The sequence below is a fragment of the Schistocerca cancellata genome, chromosome 8 (assembly GCF_023864275.1).
Source record: "Schistocerca cancellata isolate TAMUIC-IGC-003103 chromosome 8, iqSchCanc2.1, whole genome shotgun sequence".
Classification (NCBI taxonomy): Eukaryota; Metazoa; Arthropoda; class Insecta; order Orthoptera; family Acrididae; genus Schistocerca; species Schistocerca cancellata.
Window position 1 is genome coordinate 604245352 of NC_064633.1, and position 25100 is coordinate 604270451.

At 47.4% G+C, this 25100-nt stretch overlaps 1 protein-coding gene across 2 annotated transcripts in view; it reads left to right on the forward strand.

Annotated features, from left to right (window-relative positions):
- LOC126095032 (torso-like protein) overlaps positions 1–25100 on the forward strand; it is a 525311-nt gene that overhangs the window by 411300 nt on the left and 88911 nt on the right. For both annotated transcript variants that reach the window (XM_049909694.1, XM_049909695.1), the window contains one exon: positions 15146–15534. In XM_049909694.1, coding sequence (XP_049765651.1) covers positions 15175–15534 — 360 coding nt within the window. In that variant the 5' untranslated portion in view covers positions 15146–15174. The remainder of the gene's footprint in view (positions 1–15145; positions 15535–25100) is intronic.

Consider the following 25100-nt stretch of genomic DNA (forward strand, 5'->3'; position numbering starts at 1 on the left):
ATCCTTCAGAATCTGCTTAGTGTATTCATCTCTTGGACTCCCTCTACGATTTTTACTCTCCACACTCTCCTCCAATGATAAACTGATGATCCCTTGATGTTTCAGAATCCTCTCAACCGATGCCTTCTTCTAGTCAGTTTGTGTCACACATTTCTTATCCCCCCAATTCTGTTCAGTGCCTCCTCATTAGTTACGTTATCTACGCATGTCATCTTCGGCATTCTCTTGTAGAACCACATTTCGAAAGCTTCTATTCTCTTCTTGTCTAAATTGTTTCTTGTCCATGTTTCATTTCCATACATGGCTGCACTCCACACAAATGCCTCCCGAAAATACTTCCTAAGACTTATATCTGTACTAGATGGTAACAAATTTCTCTTCCTCAGAAATGCTATTCTTGCCATTGCCAGTCTACATTTTACTCGTATATCCTCTCTACTTCGGCCATCATCAGTTACTTTCCTGCCCAAATAACTAAACTCATCTGCTACTCTAAGTGTCTCGTTTCCTGATCTACTTCCCTAAGCATCACGTGATTTAATTCCGCTACATTCCATTATACTTATTTTACTTTTGTTGATGTTCATCTTATATCCTCCTTTCATTTGTTCATCTGCTCATCGAAGTCTTTTGCTGTCTCTGACAGAATTACAATGTCACTGGCAAACTTTAAAGTTTTATTTGTTCTCCTTGGGCTTTAATTCCTACTCCAAATTTTTCAGGGTAGGCTACAACCCTGTCTCACTCCATTCTCAACCACTGCTTCCCTTTCGAGCCCCTCGACTCTCGCAACTGCCCTCTTGTTTCTGTACGTGTTGTAAATGGCCTTTTGCTTCCTCTATTTTACCCCTGCTAGCTTCAGAATTTCGAAGAGTGTATTCCACTTAATATTGTCTAAAGCTTTCTCTAACTCCACAAATGCTACAAACGTAGATTTGCCTTTCCTTAACGTATCTTTTAAGATAAGTTGTCGGGTCTGTATTCCCTCACGTCTTGCAACATTTATCCGGAACGCAAATTGATCTTTGATAGAGGTTTTTATCATTTTTTCCATATTGCTGTAAAGAGTCCGTACTAGCGCAATGCAGTTGAGCAAGCATAGAATGAAACTGCTCAAATTTTGAAAGTAATTTGCTGGAAACATACTCCATAAAGTCGTTACCAAGCCTATCAGAACAGCTTATCGCTTTGTAACTGTGTATTTCAGACAAGATCGGTTCTAAGGAAAAGGTCTGAATTAAGTAATCAAGGCAGACAGACCCGGCGGCCACGGTGAATAATCGAACACGAGGACAGCTTGTTTTTGCCGCAGCCGAAACGCTTACAGTCTGCAGTCTGCAGACTGGGAATGACGTGGGCCTAGAATGCCCCGGCACGTGTCATGTTAACAGTCTATGACGAGCTCAATTAACGTCCAATCTGCGGAACGCGATATTTGATCGCGGAACGGGTCCTGGAGCGGAGGTCTTCCTCTGCATTTTCTTTGTCTTTTAAAACGATCAGAGGAGCGTCGTGCATACTGCCTTGGAGAGGAAGCTTCAGGATGCAGAAGGCACCGACGATGTACGTTTGTTCTTACATGTAAGTGAACAAACAAAATTGAAGAAATTCAGTCCCGTGTACCAGCTCTTAAATACACTGTTCAAAATATCTACGGGAACACGTCCGGTGTGTTAAATCTATATTGATGCAGTCGATACCTGTGCTCTTCGCTTCCAGTGTAGGCAACATTTAAAATAATTCGCCATCTACTGGCTGTGATGTGCATTACAGTGCCAGGTGACTCCTCAGAAGGAAGTGAGTACCGGTGTACCGGATGTTTTCTAGAGAGGTATATGGATGGCGGTTGACATTGTGGCCGTTCTATTCAACCAAGCACATGAAGTTCCAAGGCGTGGCCGCTCTATTCAACCAAGCACATGAAGTTCCAAGGCGGTCTATTTGGTCCAAAAAAGATGGACTTTCGATCGTACTGCTGCAGATGCCAATGCCACTCCATGTGTCATCCGTAGGTTGTAGACACGCTACAGGGAGGCACGTCACTATACAAGTCGAGTTGGACAAGATCGCCGACGCATTGCAACCTCGCGTGAAGACAGATAGATATCTGACCGTCTGTGCGTTGCGGCGTCGTACGAGCACCGCCAGAGAACTGGAAGACGGTCTGAGAAGGGCCACTGGAACCGCTGTGTCCGATCAGACTTTAATGAACAGATTACGAAAGAATGCCCAACGACCCAAACAACCTGTTCGAGTACCCCGCTTGACACGACATCACCTCAGTTCTGCCGTTCCCATATCGACTCGCAACTTCGTGACTGGCGAAACGTGTTATTCACAGACGAGTCCAGATATCCTCTGACGCAACGTGATGTCCGTCTTCGTGTACGGACACCTGTGGTGAGCAGTACCTGCGAAATGTTACCCAAGAAATCGACATATTTCCAAGGTTCTGTGATGTCGTGAGGAGGCTTCAGGGTTGACAGCCATATGGATCACGTCGTTGTTCCACGGTCGCCTTACCGCCAGGCAGTACATCGAACAGATCCTATTGGACCATGTGGTGGCTGCTGCACACGGTTTTGGCTCTAAAATCCGTCTAATGCCACGACCCATGTGGTGGGCATTAGCAGCGATGCCTTGCGAAGTGTGGGCATTGAAGTGATTGTAATGTGATCCGACCTAAACCTCATTGTGCATATGTGACACATGCTTGGCAGATGTGTTCGTGGTCGTCAGGTTCCATCCCAGACTCTCCAAGAACTCTCATGGGCTCTCATTGAAGAATGGTAACGGATACCGCAGAGTGATCACGTAGGGTGGGCAAGCCACGTAGGTGTGAGGCAGTAGTGATAAACACTCACGACGAGGATAAAAGTTACTGAAGACCTCAAAGTCCAATGAAAATCATCCAGGATGGTCGAATGAATGATTGTTTCCACTTAGTTTTCGACAGTTGTCGCACATTTGAGTTATTTTTATGTAAACGATCGAGGATGTAATGATGTTCTATTGTGTACTTAATTTGCGAAAGTTAAAAGTATAATTTCGTAACACACTCAGTCTTCAATTAATACTCAGTGGAGTATAGCAGACACCCAAAATCATGTTCCATTCCACCCTCGTGAGTTTCACATAGAGAGAGAGAGAGAGAGAGAGAGAGAGAGAGAGAGAGAGAGAGAAAGAGACAGAGAAGGAAATGTCTTGAATGATTCATCATCGTCCAGACCTAACCGCTAAGGATAGAAACTTCAACTTTGGAGAGGGTGTTGAGCTTATACTGTAGGCGTCGTGTAATAAGGTATTATTCGAAATTCCACCCCTAATGGTGTGAAGCGGTGCATGAAAAGTTTATCTAAAATATGTTACTATTAAGTCAATTTTCATGCTAGAACTACGAAAATTGGTACTTGGTTTCTCGGTCACGAATAAAAAAGTACGTGCTTCAACATTTTTGGGACTTTAACCTCTAAGGGATTAAAATACGCCGGCCGCGGTGGTCTAGCGGTTCTGGCGCTGCAGTCCGGAACCGCGGGACTGGTACGGTCGCAGGTTCGAATCCTGCCTCGGGCATGGGTGTGTGTGATGTCCTTAGGTTAGTATAATTTCGTAACACACTCAGTCTTCAATTAATACTCAGTGGAGTATAGCAGACACCCAAAATCATGTTCCATTCCACCCTCGTGAGTTTCACATAGAGAGAGAGAGAGAGAGAGAGAGAGAGAGAGAGAGAGAGAGAGAGAGAAAGAGACAGAGAAGGAAATGTCTTGAATGATTCATCATCGTCCAGACCTAACCGCTAAGGATAGAAACTTCAACTTTGGAGAGGGTGTTGAGCTTATACTGTAGGCGTCGTGTAATAAGGTATTATTCGAAATTCCACCCCTAATGGTGTGAAGCGGTGCATGAAAAGTTTATCTAAAATATGTTACTATTAAGTCAATTTTCATGCTAGAACTACGAAAATTGGTACTTGGTTTCTCGGTCACGAATAAAAAAGTACGTGCTTCAACATTTTTGGGACTTTAACCTCTAAGGGATTAAAATACGCCGGCCGCGGTGGTCTAGCGGTTCTGGCGCTGCAGTCCGGAACCGCGGGACTGGTACGGTCGCAGGTTCGAATCCTGCCTCGGGCATGGGTGTGTGTGATGTCCTTAGGTTAGTATAATTTCGTAACACACTCAGTCTTCAATTAATACTCAGTGGAGTATAGCAGACACCCAAAATCATGTTCCATTCCACCCTCGTGAGTTTCACATAGAGAGAGAGAGAGAGAGAGAGAGAAAGAGACAGAGAAGGAAATGTCTTGAATGATTCATCATCGTCCAGACCTAACCGCTAAGGATAGAAACTTCAACTTTGGAGAGGGTGTTGAGCTTATACTGTAGGCGTCGTGTAATAAGGTATTATTCGAAGTTCCACCCCTAATGGTGTGAAGCGGTGCATGAAAAGTTTATCTAAAATATGTTACTATTAAGTCAATTTTCATGCTAGAACTACGAAAATTGGTACTTGGTTTCTCGGTCACGAATAAAAAAGTACGTGCTTCAACATTTTTGGGACTTTAACCTCTAAGGGATTAAAATACGCCGGCCGCGGTGGTCTAGCGGTTCTGGCGCTGCAGTCCGGAACCACGGGACTGCTACGGTCGCAGGTTCGAATCCTGCCTCGGGCATGGATGTGTGTGATGTCCTTAGGTTAGTTAGGTTTAAGTAGTTCTAAGTTCTAGGGGACTTATGACCTAAGATGTTGAGTCCCATACCTAACTAACCTAAGGACATACAAACGTCCATGCCCGAGGCAGGATTCGAACCTGCGACCGTAGCAGTCGCGCGGTTCCGGACTGAGCGCCTAGAACCGGTAGACCACCGCGGCCGGCAACAAAGGAATTCAAGAGTCAAGACCTCCAGAACGGAAGGCAACTTCAGAAACGTTGAAAACGTATGTTCTGACACAGCACAGAGAAACCGTGCGTTTGTGAAACTGTTGTGTTCATTTGTTACAGGTTATGTGACAAAACTGTTACGTTTTCATCATTTCATTGGGAGTGATCACATTCACTTTCATATGAACACCTATATAGGGCAAGGAGACACATTTCACTCATTTACCAGTCGTACAAATTAGGTGCACCGATAAGAGATTCCTATCACATGACTAATGCCGTGCATGATGCACCAGGCGTATTTTCCGGTGGAGGATTCGATTGGCTTGTCACCTTGTCATGAAACGTTTGCGGCTCCCATTCGAAAGCCTCTCCCTTTTCGCAGTGGTTAGCACACTGGACTCGCATTCGGGAGGACGACGGTTCATCCTGATTTAGGTTTTCCGTGATTTCCCTAAATCGCTCCAGGTAAATGCCGGGATGGTTCCTGTGAAAGGGCACGGCCGACTTCCTTCCTCGTCCTTCCCTAATCCAGTGAGACCGATGACCTAGCTGTTTGGTCTCTTCCACCAAACAATCAAACAAACAACCTCTCCGTTTCGGCTGCTAAAAGAGTAGTTGTGCAGGGTCAGCTGTCAATATAGGCCCCTACCTTACACCTCGCTGTCTGCAAACGGACGTTACACCGCGACACAGGCACAAATTTCAATAAAGCGAACAGCGGGGAAAAAAAAGAAGAAAATATGGCTTGAGGGAGGTGTGAACACGGATGGCTCGTTTGGCGGTCCAACACCATCAGCAACTTAACTACGACACCATTTGTCTCTGCGTCTGCTGTGTGTTGACTTCTTGTTCTTGGACCTTTCACTGTTGCTATTTTGCCCTTTTTCTTCACAGTCCAGTACGCGTTCTTCCTGTTTTCATGCTTGAACTGTGTTCAGTTTTTGACGGGACTATCGACTGGGCCCTCTTACCACTAAACCTGAGGGGGGCGCGATGGGGAGTTCCCCTTGTTAGTTATTGTGGCGAGGTTAGAAAGGCACTGCTCGGTTCCTATCACTCGGCTAGTGAAAATCGGGCCGTGTCGGTGCGCGTAATAAAATGTTCTGCAGTGCAGTGTACGTAAATACCACTCCCGCCGGCGACAAAAGAATTTTACGGCTTCCGACTCCGAATTCGGTTCCGATAAAACTGCCTCCGCTGCATCCTGACAAGGGGAAGGCCCCAGACACGGCCAACCGATTCGGCTCAAATTTGGCAGGTCGCTTGTGTACAGCCTAAAACGAAGGACTCTAAGATATTTTGAGTCAACACCCCCGCAATTTTGAGAAAATCGCCCCTAAATATTATGACGAGCAATCGACCCAACATTTAAGGGATCGATAGATAATTGTAAACAGACCATTTTTCATCATCAGGTATGGGGCCCGTAAACGCAAACTTTTCCAGAAATCGAGGAAAGAAACTTTTACAACCGTCGGTTCTGTACCCACATGGTAAACGTATTTCGCCGACATTGCCGATAGCGCAGCGGCCAAGGTAACTCGCTGGGAATCGAAAACCCGGGTTGGAATCTCGAAGAAACCTAGCGGATGTTATTCTTTTCGTTTGTATTTTTCCATATCTCGATTGATAGGAATAGGAGGCTTAATAACGTTGTTGTTATGTTGTGGTCTTCAGTCCTGAGACTGGTTTGATGCAGCTCTCCATGCTACTCTACCCTGTGCAAGCTTCTTCATCTCCCAGTACCTACTGCAGCCTACATCCTTCTGTATCTGTTTAGTGTGTTCATCTCTTGGTCTCCATCTACGATTTTTACCCTCCACGCTGCCCTCCAATACTAAATTGGTGATCCCTTGATGCCTCAGAACATGTCCTACCAACCGATCCCTTCTTCTGGTCAAGTTGTGCCACAAACTTCTCTTCTCCCCAATCCTATTCAATACTTCCTCTACCTCTACCTCTTCCTCTACCCATCTAATCTTCAGCATTCTTCTATAGCACCACATTTAGAAAGCTTCTATTCTCTTCTTGTCCAAACTATTTATCGTCCACGTTTCACTTCCATACATGGCTACACTCCATACAAATACTTTCAGAAATGACTTCCTGACACTTAAATCAATACTCGATGTTAACAAATTTCTCTTCTTCAGAAACGCTTTCCTTGCCATTGCCAGTCTACATTTGATATCCTCTCTAATTCGACCATCATCAGTTATTTTGCTCCCCAAGTAGCAAAACTCCTTGACTATTTTAAGCGTCGCATTTCCTAATCTAATACCCTCAGCATCACCCGACTTAATTCGACTACATTCCATTATCCTCGTTTTGCTTTTGTTGATGTTCATCTTATATCCTCCTTTCAAGACACTATCCATTCCGTTCAACTGCTCTTCCAAGTCCTTTGCTGTCTCTGAGAGAATTACAATGCCATCGGCGAACCTCAAAGTTTTTATTTCTTCTCCATGGATTTTAATACCTATTCTGAATTTTTCTTTTGTTTCCTTTACTGCTTGCTCAATATACAGATTGAACAACATCGGGGAGAGGCTGCAATCCTGTCTCACTCCCTTCCCAACCACTGCTTCCCTTTCATGCCCCTCGACTCTTATAACTGCCATCTGGTTTCTGTACAAATTGTAAATAGCCTTTCGCTCCCTGTATTTTACCCCTGCCACCTTCAGAATTTGAAAGAGAGTATTCCAGTCAACATTGTCAAAAGCTTTCTCTAAGTCTACAAATGCTAGGAACGTAGGTTTGTCTTTCCTTAATCTAGCTTCTAAGATAAGTCGTAGGGTCAGTATTGCCTCACGTGTTCCAATATTTCTACGGAATCCAAACTGATCTTCCCTAAGGTCGGCTTCTACTAGTTTTTCCATTCGTCTGTAAAGAATTCGTGTTAGTATTTTGCAGCTGTGACTTATTAAACTGATAGTTCGGTAATCTTCACATCTGTCAACACCTGCTTACTTTGGGATTGGAATTATTAAATTCTTCTTGAAGTCTGAGGGTATTTCGCCTGTCTCATACATCTTGCTCACCAGATGGTAGAGTTTTGTCAGGACTGGCTCTCCCAAGGCTGTCAGTATGGAATGTTGTCTACTCCCGGAGCTTTTTTGCGACTCAGGTCTGTCAGTGCTCTGTCAAACTCTTCACGCAGTATCATATCTCCCATTTCATCTTCATCTACGTCCTCTTCCATTTCCATAATATTGCCCTCAAGCACATTGCCCTTATATAGACCCTCTATATATTCCTTCCACGTTTCTGCTTTCCCTTCTTTGCTTATAACTGGGTTTCCATCTGAGCTCTTGATGTTCATACAAGTGACTCTCTTTTCTCCAAAGGTCTCTTTAATTTTCCTGTAGGCAGAATCTACCTTACCCCTAGTGAGATAAGCCTCTACATCCTTACATTTGTCATCTAGCCATCCCTGCTTAGCCATTTTGCACTTCCTGTCGATCTCATTTTTGAGACATTTGTATTTCTTTTTGCGTGCTTCATTTACTGCATTTTTATATTTTCTCCTTTCATCAATTAAATTCAATATTTCCTCTGTTACCCAAGGATTTCTACTAGCCCTCGTCTTTTTACCTACTTGCTCCTCTGCTGCCTTCACCACTTCATCCCTCAAAGCTACCCATTCTTCTTCTACTGTATTTCTTTCCCTCATTCCTGTCAATTGTTCCCTGTAAGTAAATCAATAAGGAATGATAATAATAAGGTAGGCAAACTAATTTCCCAAATGCCGTGAGTTAGTAAAGTATTAAACTTTTACGCCTTGTCACATGAAAACAACTCCGAGTAACAGTGCTGCGAATTCCTCACGAGGGATCACAGATAGCCAACCGCGCGACGCTTGTTTACAGCGAAGCACGGGACAGAAAGCACGCGGGGAGAGTTATGTTGTCCCGGTTGCCTCTTGTAATATCGTAGTCGTGCACCTGGGAGAGTGAAGGTGTCCAGCACGAGCCTAACAGAAGTCAATCGGAAAGAATTGTTTTCCGTCATTAGGCTGCCGCGAACCTCGCGCGTACATGTAGCCATTTTTCCATCGTTAATGCGCCGAATGAAATACGTTTTGTGAATGAATACAGTGTTCTTCCGTAAGTAACATATGACGAGTACTGTATGTTCTTTGTAGTAATTAGGTCGTCTGTTTATGCCGTAGTAACTAGTTATTGTTTGTTGTCTCATATGTTTCACGTGCATAATCTGAATAATGGAGGATGTACACCCTTCGACTAGCGCTGTAATATATACGTAGTTGGGAGCCTGTCACAGACGATTGAAAGCGTTGGGAGCCTGTCACAGACGATTGAAAGCGGGAAGTTACCGACGATGTGTTTTGGTTTGTAAAAGTGTTGTAAGACAGATGCATTTTCAATGCACTACCGGAAGCAGGGAGTTCTGTTTCTCGGCGTTCGAGAAATTTATTTGACTACCTTAATATTGTCATTATTTATTGATTTACTTACCTTATTATCCCTCCTATCCCTATCAATTGAGATATGGAAAAATACAAACGAAAAGAACATCCGCTAGGTTTCTTCGAGATTCAAACCCGGGTTCTCCGAATCCCAGACAATTACCTGAGCCGTTGCGGAATTTTTTTAATTGTTCTCGTTTTGTTCGATTCATTCGTTCAGTGCGGATGTCCCATGACACCCATTCAGGTGCAGTGTTGAGCCGTTGACTCAGTTTTTTATTACAGAGGGCAGCTAACCCTCTGACAGAACGAGCTGAGCTACCGTGCCGGCGACTGTCGGTGCTGTCGGCGAAAAGCGTTTACCATGTGGGTACAGAAGCGGCAGTTGTAAAACTTTCTTACCTCGATTTCTGGAAAAGTATGCGTTTTCGGACCTCATACCTGATGATGAAAAATACTCTATTTACAATTACCTATCGATCCCGCCAATTTTGAGTAGATTGCTCGTCATAACATTTAGGGGCGATTTTCTCAAAAACGCGGGGGTGTTGACCCAAAATATCTTAAGATTCCTTCGTTTTAGGTTGTACACAAGCGACCTGCCAAATTGAATTTGAGCCGAATCGGTTGGCCGTGTCTGAGGCCTTCCCCTTGTGAGGTCGGCCACGACCTGAGTCTGTGTACCGCGCACGCCCCGGACACGAGCGGCGACGCCTGGCTGCTGACGTCACAGGCCGCAGTTCTGGCAGTGCGGCTCTGTCTGCTCTCATCTTTTACTTTCCCCTCTTTGGGGAAGTGTGAGGGGGAGTTTGTAGCCTTTCGGCTTTTACTCCCCTGTGGACGTGTGTGTGTGATTTTTCTATAGTTTTAAGGTGTCTGTGATAATGTGATGATTGTTGTGAGTGTGTCTGGTACTTGCCTGGGGTAGGCGAGAAGATTGGTGTTGTGGGGGAAGGAACAGGATTAGGGATTGTGTGTTGGGATTTTCTCTTTGACTTAGTCGTCGAAGATCGTCATAGGGCGCTTGTGCTTATCGCGGGACATGTCATACCGACCTAGGGAGTGGATGAGTGCGTTTCCGGATCTGGAAGAACCCTCATAGAAGGCCCTTGCCAGATCCTGGAAACGCTCTCTCAGGAGTGGGATTTCGGCTGCGGCGTGCAGGTCGTCTGTGGGGAATCCAAGGGGTAGACGCAGTGCCCTTCTGAGGGCGCGGTTCTGCAGCCTCTGGAGTTTGTCCAGGTGCTGCTTCGCCGCGTATCCCCAGACAGGGCACGCGTACTCCATTACTGGCCGGATCAGGGCCTGATATACATTTACTGCTACTGGGCAGGGAAGGGAGCTGGTTGTATTCAGGATAGGGTATAGGATGGACATTCTGGCGCAGACCTTCCTGTGGACCTCGTCTATGTGGGGTTTCCACGTAAGACGAGAGTCCAAGGTTACGTCAAGGTACTTGGCGGTTCTGCGCCAGGGGAGTTGGTTTCCGTTTAGGTAAAGGTGGAGGGGGGTGCGTTGAGGAGGTTCGCGCCTTCCGAGCCTGCGGGTAATGAGCATTGCCTGCGTCTTCTCAGAGTTGATGGTGATGCGCCAGCGACGGGCCCAAGTTTCTGTGTCATCTAAAACATTTTGTAGCCTACGGATGACCAGGTCCTTATTCGCGTTTCTCGTGTAGAAGGCTGTATCGTCAGCGTACTGTGCGGTGTGCACCAGGGGGGCCGTCGGAGTGTCCGCAGTGTACAAACTGTACAATACGGGCCCCAGGACCGATCCCTGTGGCACCCCAGCACGAATACGCCTTCTGGTGGAGGTGGCAGTTTCTACTTTGACGGTGAAAGTCCTATTCGTGAGATAGCGTGAGGTCGGCCACGACGTGAGTCGGTGTACCTCGCGCGCCCCGGCCACGAGCGGCGACGCCTGGCTGCTGACGTCACAGGCCGCAGTTCCGGCAGTGCGGTTAATAATGGCGGCGGCCTCCAGTTCTGCGTCGCCGGCCGGCCGCTCGGGGGTGACCGCCCATTGTCTGCGGGCCTCCACCTTGGCCCACATAGCGTGGGCGGCAAGGGGCGGCGGTCTCGGGTTACCGCACCGCGGCGCGGGCCCGTTACGAAGCCCGTCCGGCCCACTTTCGGAGCAGGTAGCGCCGTCTGCGTAATCTGCGACACGCGAGCTCGCGCCGTTGTAACCAGCACGAATTCGCTGTACGACGTACAGGGTAAGCCACGGATACCACAGAACACACGGCAGGGATCCCGAGGTGTACGCGAAGTACCAAGCCGCTGCGCTGATGTCGCAGTGAACCTAACGAGGCCCACGAGAAAGACAGGCCGCGGCGCGTACGTCACGAAGGCAGAACTGTGAACTCGCTCGCTCGCTCAACTGAGCAGACAAGATGCGTTTCTATACCTGTTAACTCGCAGCTGGGCGTGTACGTACTAACGAGAATTGCATCTTCTACTGGAATCTGCTATTATGAAGTCTTATTGATTAACAGTCTACAACAAATGGTTCAAATGGCTCTGAGCACTATGGGACTTAACATCCGAGATCATCAGTCCCCTAGACTTAGAACTACTTAAACCTAACTACCCTAAGTACAAAAAATCGTTCAAATAGCTCTGAGCACTATGGGACTCAACATTTAGGTCATAAGTCCCCTAAAACTTAGAACTATTTAAACCTAACTAACCTAAGGACATCACACACACCCATGCCCGAGGCAGGATTCGAACCTGCGACCGTAGCAGTCCCGCGGTTCCGGACTGCAGCGCCAGAACCGCTAGACCACCGCGGCCGGCCCTAAGGACCACACACACATCCATGCCCGAGGCAGGATTCGAACCTGCGACCGTATCAGCAGCGCGGTTCCGGCCTGAAGCGCCTAGAACCGCTCGGCCACGACGGCCGGTAGTCTGCAACAAAATTTAATTTAAGATCAGCACTAGATATAAATGGTATAACGGCTTGTTTATGGCATTGAGTTTCTTCTGCTTAACAGTCCTCATTTCATTCAAGAAGTGGTGCCTTTTGCAACTAATAATCATTTTGGCTACCAGTCCGGTCCGCATATCAATAGCACTTCCCATTTCCGCAATATTTGGGGTGCACGTTTTAGGTGATTCGCCCTGTATATCCGCGTCTGAGTCGCACTACTTTGGATACATTCTGCAGCAGTGCACTCAAACTGGATCCTTTTGACTGCCCCTTATAAAATTAAAACATTATCACAAGTCTTGGAATTACCGGACTCGGTATATGGGCAGTACCAATGTCGATAACAGACAAAAATCGTCAAGGTTCTTGATTCTCGGGATGCACGACATGTCTGTACACACAATTAAGTTTGTACGGAAATCTCAGAACCTCAATCCTACTAGCACCTGACCAATTTTTCCATTTAATTTCCATTTCAAAATTGAGAAAATTCTACTGATGTAGGTACCCATGACGCTTTGCGTTATGGTTTTGTGCATCAGCCGTCTAACTTGGAGCAGACCTAGCCACTTGTAGGTGTCATTTCCACTTATTGCTGCGATTGTTGTACTAGTAATGGGAGCATTTGCTATCGATTACTTCGCCTAACAAGTTTTGAGAATGTTATAAAAAGTAACAAATGCTATCTAGGTGGCCAAAAGTCGTAGCATGCTTCGTCACTTTTGAAGGTGCCCCTGTATGAAGCGTCATTGTTACGACTACAAGCGGAGTATGGCGCCACTGTAGATATCATATCTCTGTTACGCACGGGAGTGGACTTAACAATTGAGAGCACGTCGAGAGTTAACCAATTTTTAACGTGGGATGTGATGATGGGTCATTGCATATTCGAAAATTAAAGAATTCACGTAATTCAAGCAATACAGTCGGGGGCATTATTCAGACTGGGAGGAAATTCATTATGGGTTCCACCAAGGCCTAATCTTAGCTCCGCTATGGTTCGCTGATTGTTACCCTTTGGCCTAAAATTTCTTGGGCTTCGTCAAGTCCCCCTTACATAACGAGTAGGAGGCTCCACCACAGCTTACCATAATGTCTGCTGGGTAGAATCCGAGGACCAGCAGTGACGCGTCGGTCGGAGCAATGCCGAAGGTCTCTTTGAAATCTGAGGAACACACCCCTCTGTGCAGGTCGCTCCGCACGCTCCAAAGTCTGTGGTGGACGTCAAAATGACATCATGATGAGTTGTCACTGGATGCAGTGATAGCTTCTAGTTTGCCTAACAGCAAGATTGTGGTAGTGTCAGTGTCAGTGTCTTGTGTGAAGATACACTGTTCCTCCAGCTGGGCTCAAGGAATCGCTGGTAGAGATGTTTTACGAGGGTCACTCCAAAAGAAATGCACACTATTTTTTTTAATCCATCTTTTATTCTACATGTTTGAAAGTTTTACAGTGTTTACAGTATTTTAGTTTCTCCACATAACTTCCATCCCTCTCAACTGCCTTACGCCATCTTTGAACCAGCACCTGTATACGCGCACGGTAAAATTCTGGACCAACCTGTTGGGGCTACTGTTTGGTAGCGTGCACAAGGGAGTCATCATCTTCAAACCTTGTTCCACGAAGAGAGTGTTTCAGTTTCCCAAAGAGATGATAGTCACATGGAGCCAGGTCAGGTCTGTAAGGCGGGTATTTCAGTGTTGTACATCCGAGTTTTGTGATCGATTCCATGGTTTTTTGACTGACATGTGGCCGTACATTGTCGTGCAACAGCAAAACATCCTGCTTTTGCCGACGTGTTGGAACACGACTCAGTCGAGCTTGAAGTTTCTTTAGTGTCGTCACATATGCATCAGAATTTATGGTGGTTCCACTTGGCATGATGTCCACAAGCAAGAGTCCTTCGGAATCGAAAAACACCGTAGCCGTGACTTTTCCACTAGAAGGTGTGGTTTCGAATTTTTTTCTTGGGTGAATTTGCATGATGCTAGTCCATTGATTGCCTCTTCGTCTCTGGTGAAAAATGATGGAGCCATGTTTCATCAGCTGTCACAATTCTTCCAAGAAATTCATCTCCACCATTCTCGTACTGTTCCAAAAATTCGCTGCATACCGTTTTTCTTGTTTCTTTGTGAGCCACTGTGAACATCCTGGGAACCCACCTGTCACAAACCTTTTTTAACGCCAACACTTTCAGTATTCTGCAAACACTTCCTTCCCCAACCCCAACGTTGCGTGACAATTCGTTCAGTGGCATGCGTCTGTCAGTAGTCACCAATTCGTAAACTCTCTGCACATTGTCTGGAGAGTGTGCAGTACGAGGCCACGTCAAGTGTAGCAGCCATCTTCAAGACATGCTGTGACGGCGCCACTCACAGGAACAGGTTAAGTTTGAAAAGAAGCAGGGAGGATGTATCTAGACACTGTGAAACTTTCACACATGCAGAATGAAAACTGTATTTTTACAAAAATAGTGTGCATTTCTTTTGGAGTGACCCTCGTATAATTGAACTGTAGGGTTTCTAAGTAAGGAAAGTTGACGTTTAAGGAGTGTATGTGTGGGTTTCTGTGGGACTATGGTCAGTTTGTCGTTTACGCACCACTGCTGCATCCGGAAGAGGTCCCCACTCACCACCTCCTCCAACTGATATCTCGAGTACCCTGACACCACAGCCAAGACGTTATCGGCATACGCCACCATTCCATCGACTTGTCCATCTTCTTACAATTGGGACAAGAGTGGTTAAATTGTCAAATCCCAAAATACCGGCTCACAAATGGACACCCGTGGGCACAGTTAAGTAGTTCTTTTTTGTTTTTACTATTCCAGACCAGAGAGTTGCGGTTACGAGATGACGTGTTTACAGTTTTCGCTTTCCCGTGGTGTGTCGCAGGTACCGCCTCCGCCGCCCCCGCTGCCGCCATGCCGCCCCCGCGGCTGCGCCCGCCCGCGCCCTGCCTGCTGCTGGCGGCGTCGCTGCTGCTGGCGTCCGCCACCCCCGCCACCCCCGCGTCGGCGGCGCGCCAGAAGCCGGTGTCGGCGCCGGTGCCAGCGGCGGCGGCGTCGCTGCAGAACACTCTGCGGCTGGGCGCGGGCATCAACGTGTTCAGCCGGTACGGCTACCTGAGCATCAGCATGCGCGTGGTGCCGCGCAACGACTCGGACGGCGGCTGGCTGTTCCGCGAGCCCACCGTCGACGTCTTCACGCCGGACAGCCTGGTGGCGGCGCCGCAGCCGCCGCTGGCCGCCGGCCCCGGCCGCGGGCCGCAGCCCGTCTTCCAGGTCAGCCCGGCCGCGCTGCTGACGCCGTGCGCGCGCCTCCCCGGCCGCTGGCTCGTCTGCGCCCGCCACCTTAGCGTCGTCGTCCCCCACTCCGCCGTCGTCCTCGCCCGCTCGCCCCCGCAGGAGTCCGCGCTGCTCGTAAGCCGCGCCGTGCCGTGCCGGGCCTTCACCGGGGGTCCTCCGCGCTCCACTGTCTCCACCTGTAGTTTCTTCTTTCTTAGCATCGGTGCCACCGTGGCTTGTTTGTGGGTGTATTACAAGGGGTTTCCAGAAAGTAAATTTCCTAGATCACAAAAGGACCCACACACTCGAGGAGGTGAGGATGCACGTGAGTTGAGTTCGCGCAAAATAACGTGGCACCTGCGCAGGAACGCGTCGTCGTCCTCAGCGCTGGGCGAGTCCAGCCCGCTGTTTCGGAGGCGTCGCTGCCCCAGCTGCTCGTGTCACCCACTGACCTGCACACACTGGGTGCTCTCATTTCTCTCTCTTTACTACACAGAATACCACTGCAATTTTCACGCACCATAGGTGCAGGAAGAAAGTTCTTCATAATCGCGCATGTGTAGTCTTATGGAACGACATTAAATTTTTGTCACAGGGGGAAAACCGGGAAGGAAAAATCTCATTAAAACTGTGTTGAAACGATTACAGGAACAGCAGTTCCTATTATCTCACAATAAAGATGATATATGAAAAAAATGGTTCAAATGGCTCTGAGCACTATGCGACGTAACTGCTGAGGTCATCAGTCCCCTAGAACCTAGACCGTACAGGTCGCGCGGCTCCAGACTGTAGCGCCTAGAATCGCTCGGCCACTCCGGGCGGCAGGATATATGAGCCCAGTTTAAAATAATTGGATGATTTATTCAAGAGAAAGAGCTTCACAAACTGAGCAAGTCAAAAATGCATTGATCCACATCTGGCCCTTACGCAAGCAGTTTTTCAAGTAGGAATTGATTGATAAGAGTTGTTAGATGCCCTCCCGGGAGATACCGTGCCAAATTCTGCCCACTTGGCGTGTTAGATCGTCCAAATCCCGAGCTGGTTGTAGAGTACTAGCTATAATGCCCCAAAAGTTCTCTGTAGGTGAGAGATCCCTGCTGGCCAGTGTAGGGTTTGGCAAGCACGAAGACTTCCACTTCAGTGCAAGAATTTTTAATAGCTGTGATGGATGAGTATGAGATACTTTGATCGTACTGCATATAAGATCTTATACGCCTGTATTGACAACAGTGTTGTAGGAACATCTATAAAATCAAAGAAGTTACGTGCATTGAAATTACTTGAAATGGGTTGGTAGCTGTAGCTGACTCAACGATCTTGATGAACGAAGGCCTTATTTACCTTTCTTGATTCTGTGTCCACTCACCGTAAACTTGTGTGCTGTCTCATCAAAGCAGCCCAGGCTAGATGGAGGAAACATTGACGCATGGCACCTGGAACCCCCCTGGAAATCACTGCCAGGCACGAAGACCATGCGACAACTAGTAATGAATATTTGAAAACATTTTCTCCATGATATGACGCTTCTAACAAGTCGAGGGACATGCAACAGAGTCCCGCGAAGAAATAGAACTGAGAACGCGTTTTGTGGGAAAAAAATGGCGTTTGCACTTTTCATATACCATTCACATCTCAAACAGCGCTAAAGGCGGCGCACAGCTTAACATCGCCATCCAAAGGAAACATCATCCATCGGCAATACTGTCTCCAACCCTCAGTCCATGAGAGACTGCGGAGAGGTTTGATATTTACCGTTCGCCGCCACCATCCCTCCCCTTACCGGTCACATAGTGACGACCAAAAGTTCTTCCACGTCCGGCTTCGCAACCGGATACCTCGCAAGTTGACTGCCTCCACCCAAACGTATATTAGAGACGTTATTTACACCTCATGTTCCAGTATCCATCCTATAGAACTCATCTCACCCGCGCCACTCTCTGATTTGTCTTACACCTGAAGACATTCTCTCTGGTCACCAGTTTACACTACTGGCCATTAAAATTGCTACACCAAGAAGAAATGCAGATGATAAACGGGTATTCATTGGACAAATATATTATACTAGAACTCAGATGTGATTACATTTTCACGCAATTTGGGTGCATAGATCCTGAGAAATCAGTACCCAGAATAACCACCTCTGGCCGTAATAACGGCCTTGATACTCCTGGGCATTGAGTCAAACACAGCTTGGATGGCGTGTACAGGTACAGCTGCCCATGCAGCTTCAACAGGATGCCACAGTTCATCAAGTGTAGTGACTGGCGTATTGCGACGAGCCAGTTGCTCGGCTACCATTGACCAGACGTTGTCAATTGGTGAGAGATCTGGAGAATGTGCTGGCCACGGCAGCAGTCGAACATTTTCTGTATCCAGAAAGGCCCGTACAGGACCTGCAACATGCGGTCAGGCATTATCCTACTGAAATGTAGGGTTTCTCAGGGATCGAGTGAAGGGTAGATCCACGGGTCGTAACACATCTGAAATGTAACGTCCACTGTTCAAAGTGCCGTCAGGGCGAACAAGAGGTGACCGAGACGTGTAACCAATGGCACCCCATACCATCATGCCGGGTGATACGCCAGTATGGAGATGACGAATACACGCTTCCAATGTGCGTTCACCGCGATGTCGCGAAACACGGACGCGACCATCATGATGCTGTAAACAGAACCTGGATTCATCCGAAAAAATGACGTTTTGCCATTCGTGCACCCAGGTTCGTCGTTGAGTACACCATCGCAGGCGCTCCTGTCTGTGATGCAGCGTCAAGGGTAACCGCAGCCATGGTCTCCGAGCTGATAGTCCATGCTGCTGCAAACGTAGTCGAACTGTTCGTGCAGATGGTTGTTGTCTTGCAAACGTCCCCATCTGTTGACTCAGGGATCGAGACGTGGCTGCACGATCCGTTACAGCCATGCGGATAAGATGCCTTTCCTCTCGACTGCTAGTGATACGAGGCCGTTGGGATCCAACACGGCGTTCCGTATTACCCTCCTGAACCCACCGATTCGATATTCTGGTAACAGTCATTGGATCTCGACCAACGCGAGCAGCAATGTCGCGATACGATAAACCACAATCCCGATAGGCTACAATCCGACCTTTATCAAAGTCGGAAACGTGATGCTACGCATTTCTTCTCCTTACACGAGGCATCACAACAACGTTTCACCAGGCAACGCCGGTCAACTGTTGTTTGTGTATCAGAAATCGGTTGGAAACTTTCCTCATGTTAGCACGTTGTAGGTGTCGCCACCGACGCCAACCTTGTGTGAATGGTCTGAAAAGCTAATCATTTGCATATCACAGCATCTTCTTCTTGTCGTAGCACGCCATCTTCGTGGTGTAGCAATTTTAATGGCCAGTAGTGTAGCAGTCTCGAAAACAGAGAGACATCCGTCACTTGCTGGCTTCAGTCCTAGGTGTAAGGTTTCTACGCACCTCCGATAATAAGGCTAATGAAAGTTGTCACTCCGCTTAGGCTGCACCGAGCGCAATGACAACTTTCAGTAACTTTACCAAGGCTGTGGACCCAGTCCTTATCAAAATAAGGCTAATGGTACGCGACGATAAGTGTTTCAGTTTTGGTGATGAGTATACTGAGAAATAGCTGGTCCAATTCAGGTTTCCACGGAACTACATTATCTTTCTTTTAATAGCACGAGGAAATTTACTTTCTGGATAACATTAGCATTCCTTTTATTCCTGCCCCCAGGTGCATTCCCTGTCTTTCAGTGTCTTTAGATGCATGTCTGTGGGAATATCTTACGTAGATAAATGCGGGTTTCTATCTCCGACTCCGTATTCCATTCTCTGCTCGTTCCCACGTCTTCCGACTCCCTCCATCCCTCGGACACACACACACACACACACACACACACACACACACACACAAACTCGCATAGCGCATATTTATGTTCTTCGTGCCTATCTACACCGCACTGTCTTGCAGCTGAGTGTCGTAGTGTGTAAATTTGCATAGGTTCATTGGTACCGTATCGAAAAACTGAAGTGTTCATTGAATTTTCAAGTAAGAGAGAGATGTAAGTTCACTGGGAACAGATTAGAAAACAAGCAACAAAACACAAAAATGCTAGCTTCTGGCGAATCTTCCTGATTGTGTGGATGTTGTCCATGAAATTTTTCTTTCCTGACGTTTCGTTTAGAGCTGCGTTGGACATCTTCAGAGATGCTCCTGGTTCCGTTGAGTCTGGCTGACTGATAAGTCTACCGTTGCAGATTGCTATGGAAAAGGGGTGTGGTAGAAAGGGGTGTGGTAGAAGTTTGCACGTGATCGGCTGTCATCTTTTTTAGAGATAAAACTTAACTAAAAATTGTCAGCTGTCAGAGATAAAACTTATGTCTCAATTTTCTGAAGCTACTGTCCATATATGACTAAACCTCATAGTTTCTTCTTTTCTGAAAAATTTCGATGAGTTTCGTGACTGAACAGCATGCTCTGCTGTAGTTGATTTTTCAAAAAGTCTAACTGAAGACAGAAGCTACAGGTCGCAGACTTTATGACTTAACCAAAATTCGTAAAAGTGATCTCTCCCTGAGAGCCATCGTTAGTGCTATCAACTCCTGCTCTTATTGTATAGCCAGAGATCTAGCAATTCATACACTGAAGACTCGCGTCATTTCATCGAGTAGCTTGAAAGGCCAACTTCGGCTCAGGAAGTTATCCTCCACTTAACGAAGCTGTGATTCAAATAACGGATGTCTTCCGAGGGAATATGACTGCTATGTTTAGACCTCGCCTTGCTTGTAGTCAGTTCCATTGGGGCGATGAACTTAACGAGCAAATCGATGGATTCGCAATGGGAACGCGGAAGAATCGCCAGCAGTTAAGGCAAATGATCGCGGAGGAATTCATTGTATGACAACACAGTGAAATGCGTGAATTAATTTCTCTTTCTAGTTCCGTCACCCATTTCTGCCAATTATAATTTATTCTTTCCTGTGTTGACTACCCATAATTAACCTCATTCCTGCATGGCAAGCATACCTAGTTAAACTCTGTTCCAAGTGAGTAAATGTAAGACTTCAAATCCGCAAGTTTGGGCTTTAGTCTCTGGTTTGGCTTAGACATTATGAAGAGTTCAATGTAAGCACTATCTCCTCGTATTAACTCTCTGGCCTGATTCTGCCAAACCTAGTTTAGTCTTTCCTGTGGCGGCCACTCAAAATTAACTTCGTGTATGTATGATAGGCATGTGTAATTGATAAGCTTGATGGAATGCTAGAATTGCATGTGTAATTGTTATCTCGGTGTCTGAAGATACGGAAGACTACAAATCAAAATCTTGGGTTTCAAGTCCTCGTTTGCATTATGTTTTTCTGTTATTTGTCGTTTCTGCTTATTGGATTATAACAGTCTGCTAAGGACACGGCACTGACTACCAATGAGTTCAAGACTAAATGTGTGGTTTGGTAAGAGCCCACATGACCAATATGCCGAAATCAGTAATTGTATCTTGAGAAGATTGAGGATTTTAAAAACCTGGGTCGACGACCGTGACCTATAACAACGATACCTGGGGCGAAATTAAACAACGGCTGGTGACAGCCTATAGAGCTTACTTTGCCTTAACAGTACAAGTTTCTGAAAGGCTCTTATCTCTCACGACTGCATTAATCTTGTTAAAACATTTGTAAGACCAGTGCTCACTCAGAAACTGGGCCACTAACAGTAAGGGATACCAACATGCTGGATGTTCTTGAGAGAAGTTACTCTGCAGAAATTATTCTGCGAAGCCTCCTGATCGAATAGTGAGGAAGACGATATAACAATGAGCTTTATACTACGTATCAGTGAAACAGTAAAGTCAGTAAGATTGCGATGGGCCGGCTGTGTGGCTCTGACGGGTGGTACAGAGGTGTCGAAGAAGATACTGACTGAAACTCCCAGGGGTCGTAGATGGCGCTGCCGGCTCAAAACCAGGTGGATAGACGGTGACGAAGAACACCTACGGTATACAAGAACTGGAAACCTCGGAAGCCAGACGCCTGGCGAAAACCGGCGAAGAGACGAGATCAACAATGGACTGTAGAGCAACGGCAGCAGAAGAATATTTATCGCTCTTCATCTATGCCTGTGTTTCAGTTCTGTGAAAAATGCTAAGTTGCACTGTGCTTTCGAGTCTACGTCACACGGCAAGTCACTGCCTTAACGGACTGGGTAAACCCGTTCACAGGTAGGAAGAAGGCAAAGACATACCATTCCAAAAAGTCCCACGCCAAATAAAGCAGTGTGTTGTTCAAACCGAAGCTCACGTTGAGGACATCTTTACTTAGTTTACTCTCACATCAAGTTGCTGATTCCGAACTCCTCGAGTCCCTCATAACTGCAATGACGCGCTGTTGAGAAAAGCTCCATACTATCCCTGCATATCTGACAGCAGCTACAGGTTCCATGAACAAACTGCGTTCAGACAGCTGGTTGCGACTGGAGGCTTATCGCTGCCTGCCTCCGCTGGACGAAGTCAGTTTTTCTTAATGCTCTCAAAATCGTTGCTGATAAAGGACGAGGGGGTCGTAAGTTGATATTATGATCCTCACTCTTGTCCTACTGTTACCCAAGTAAGTTCCCTCCAGACTGGTGACGAAAGACTAGGAGGGAGGTACGTCAGTCAGGATTGCCACTTGCCTGCCGCTTCCACCTGCCCTTTCATGACAGGTGGCGGAACTCGCTGTTGCCTCCTATGGAATTTCTGTAACCAGTGTCCCTGCAGAGGCCAATATGAGGTTCCTCGGATTCAGTTGCAATGAACTCGGTTACTTTAACTTTGTTTGAATGTGATCAATATACTGAATTTAGACGGCGAGTGACCGTTAGATCTGGTAGTGTATATGGCACAGTCCGTAATGAAGAAAAGTGGCACAGGCTTGGTACTCCCTGACGGGGAGGGAGACGGAGGGGGGGGGGGGGGGCCGTCGTAATCCAAATTGGGGAGCGCGAGCTTACCGAGCAGAAAAAAAATATTAATTCAAAAATTTGATCAATTTACCGAAAGGTAAGAGAAGCAAAATACTTTCTGACATAATAAAAAATTTAAAATTCGCTTTTACACTGATAGAATGCGCTGATAAATTGTACTGTATTGCACAACGCATTTAATTGGCTAACCTTACAGTACTAAATAAAAACAAGTTTTGTAATTATTAGTGACTCCTTTCGGCGGCCTGACTTGCATCGTTCACAGGTGCAGTGTCCAAATAAAAAACGTTCAGCACTCGGACACGGACAGAGATGACAGAAATGACACACGTGAACGATGGAGCACAAACGACGAAACACTGAATCACTTACACGATGGCTCACAAAAAACCGATGGCGATGCTCTCCGGCACACGAATGTTTACTGTTCATGTACGAATCCGGGGACCTGCCAGAGGGGAAAAGGTGGGGGAGGAGGGAGAGGGGGAGGGTGTAGATACCAGTGGCAGAGGAGAGGGGATGGGCAGGAAAGAAGATAGGGGGGTAGGGGAAGCCCGGAGGGAGAGGAGGAAGGGAGGAGGGGGAGAAGGGAGAGAGGGTGCCCTTGGCAAAAACACACGGGGAGGAAGGGGAGGATCAAAGTTGGTAGGAGGGGTAGATGGAGGGGATGACGGCATCATCAGGGAGGGGGAGTTGGCGGAAGCCACCTTGAGCAAGGGTATGGAGAGTGGAGAGATGGAGATTGGGTGGGATGTGGAAATACAGGCACCGCAGCGGACAGGGGTGGGAAAGGATTGGAGAGACAAGCAGGTGAGGGGGATCGAGTTTACGGGAGGTTTAGAGGATTCGTACCAATTCGAGGAAAAGGAGAAGGTCTGGGAACGGAATTAGGCCATACAGGATGCACGTGGGGGAGGGGAGGCGGATGCAGTAGGCGAGACGGAGCGCATGGCATTCCAGGATTTGAAGGGATTTGTAAAAGGTAGGAGGGGCGGAGATCCAGGTGGGATGGGCATAGGCATAGCAGAGGATAGGGTGGATGAGGGATTTATAGGTGTGGAGGATGGTGCAGAGGTCCAGACCCCACGTACGGCCAGAAAGGAGCTCGAGGAGACGGAGTCGGGAGCGTGCCTCGGCTTTGATTGTCCGGAGATGGGGGGTCCAGGAGAGGTGACGGTCAAGAGTGACGCCAAGGTACTTGAGGGTGGGGGTGAGGTTGATAGGATGGTTGTGGATATAGAAATCGAGGAGACGGAAGGAAGGGGTGGTTTTGCCTACAATGATCGCCTGGTTTTTGGAGGGATTGGCCTTGAGCAACCACTGGTTGCACCAAGCGGTGAACCAGTCAAGATGGGATTGGACAAGGTGTTGGGAGCGCTGCAGGGTGGGGGCAAGGGCAGGGAAGGCAGTGTCATCGGCAAACTGGAGAAGGTGGACGGGGGGTGACGGCGGCGGCATGTCCGCCGTGTACAAAAGGTACAGAAGAGGGGAGAGGACGGAACCTTGGGGCACACCGGTGGAGGGGTAGAAGGTGTAGGAATCCGTGTTATGGATGGTGACATAGGAAGGACGTTGGGAAAGAAAGGACCCGATCAGACGGACGTAGTTAATAGGAAGGGGGAAGGTTTGGAGCTTGAAGAGGAGATCGAAATGCCATACACGGTCGTAGGCACGTTCAAGGTCGAGCGAGAGGAATATGGCGGAGCGACGGGAGTTGAGTTGTTTGGAGAGGAGGTGAGTGAGGTGAAGGAGAAGGTCATCGGCAGAGAGGGACGGTCAAAAGCCACACTGGATAGTGGGAAGGAGGCGGTGCTGGCGGAGATGCTGGTGGATGCGTCGGGTGATGATGGATTCCAGGACCTTGCTGAAGACCGAGGTAAGGCTGATGGGACGGTAGGAGGAGACAACGGATGGCGGTTTATCGGGTTTGAGGAACATCAGGATCCGGGAGGTTTTCCACAGGTCGGGGTAGAAGCCGGTGGACAGGACCACATTATAGAGCCTGGCCATGGTGGAGAGGACGAAGAGCCCAGGCGCGTTCACGGTATTTATGCCGAATCTCGCGCATGCGAAATGTGCTGGCGTCTTTTCGGCGCATGCGTCTGGCATGACATGCGCGGTACAGCCGAGTTTTGTGTGCCACCCTCGGTGGTGGAAGTGAGACATGTTCTAATCACTGAGTATCGTATGACGCCGTGAATTCCGCTGTGGCTTAATAATTTTAATTATAGGATTCGACGTTTTGTCCCGCTAAAAGCCGTTGTCACGATCTATAAGATTATCGGCAAGACTTATGTCCAGTGATTCTTTGATTACTGAATTCCAAAGACTGGAAACGGTTGCTAAAATTTTCGTTCTATTGTATTCCATAGAGTGTCCCATGGACATACATTGCTCTGCTACTGCTGATTTTAACGGTTGCCGGAGAGGGGTATATCTTTCGTGTTCTGTACAACGCTCCTGGACTGTTCGTGTCGGCTGGACTATATATGCAGCACCACACTCGCAGACAAGTGGTGCTGCATGTATACGCTACGCTCGCTGCATACGCCGCACCACCCACAGCACTGCACATCTTCAAAAGAGATAACCCTTCCCCGGACTTTGGCCACACAGTTTA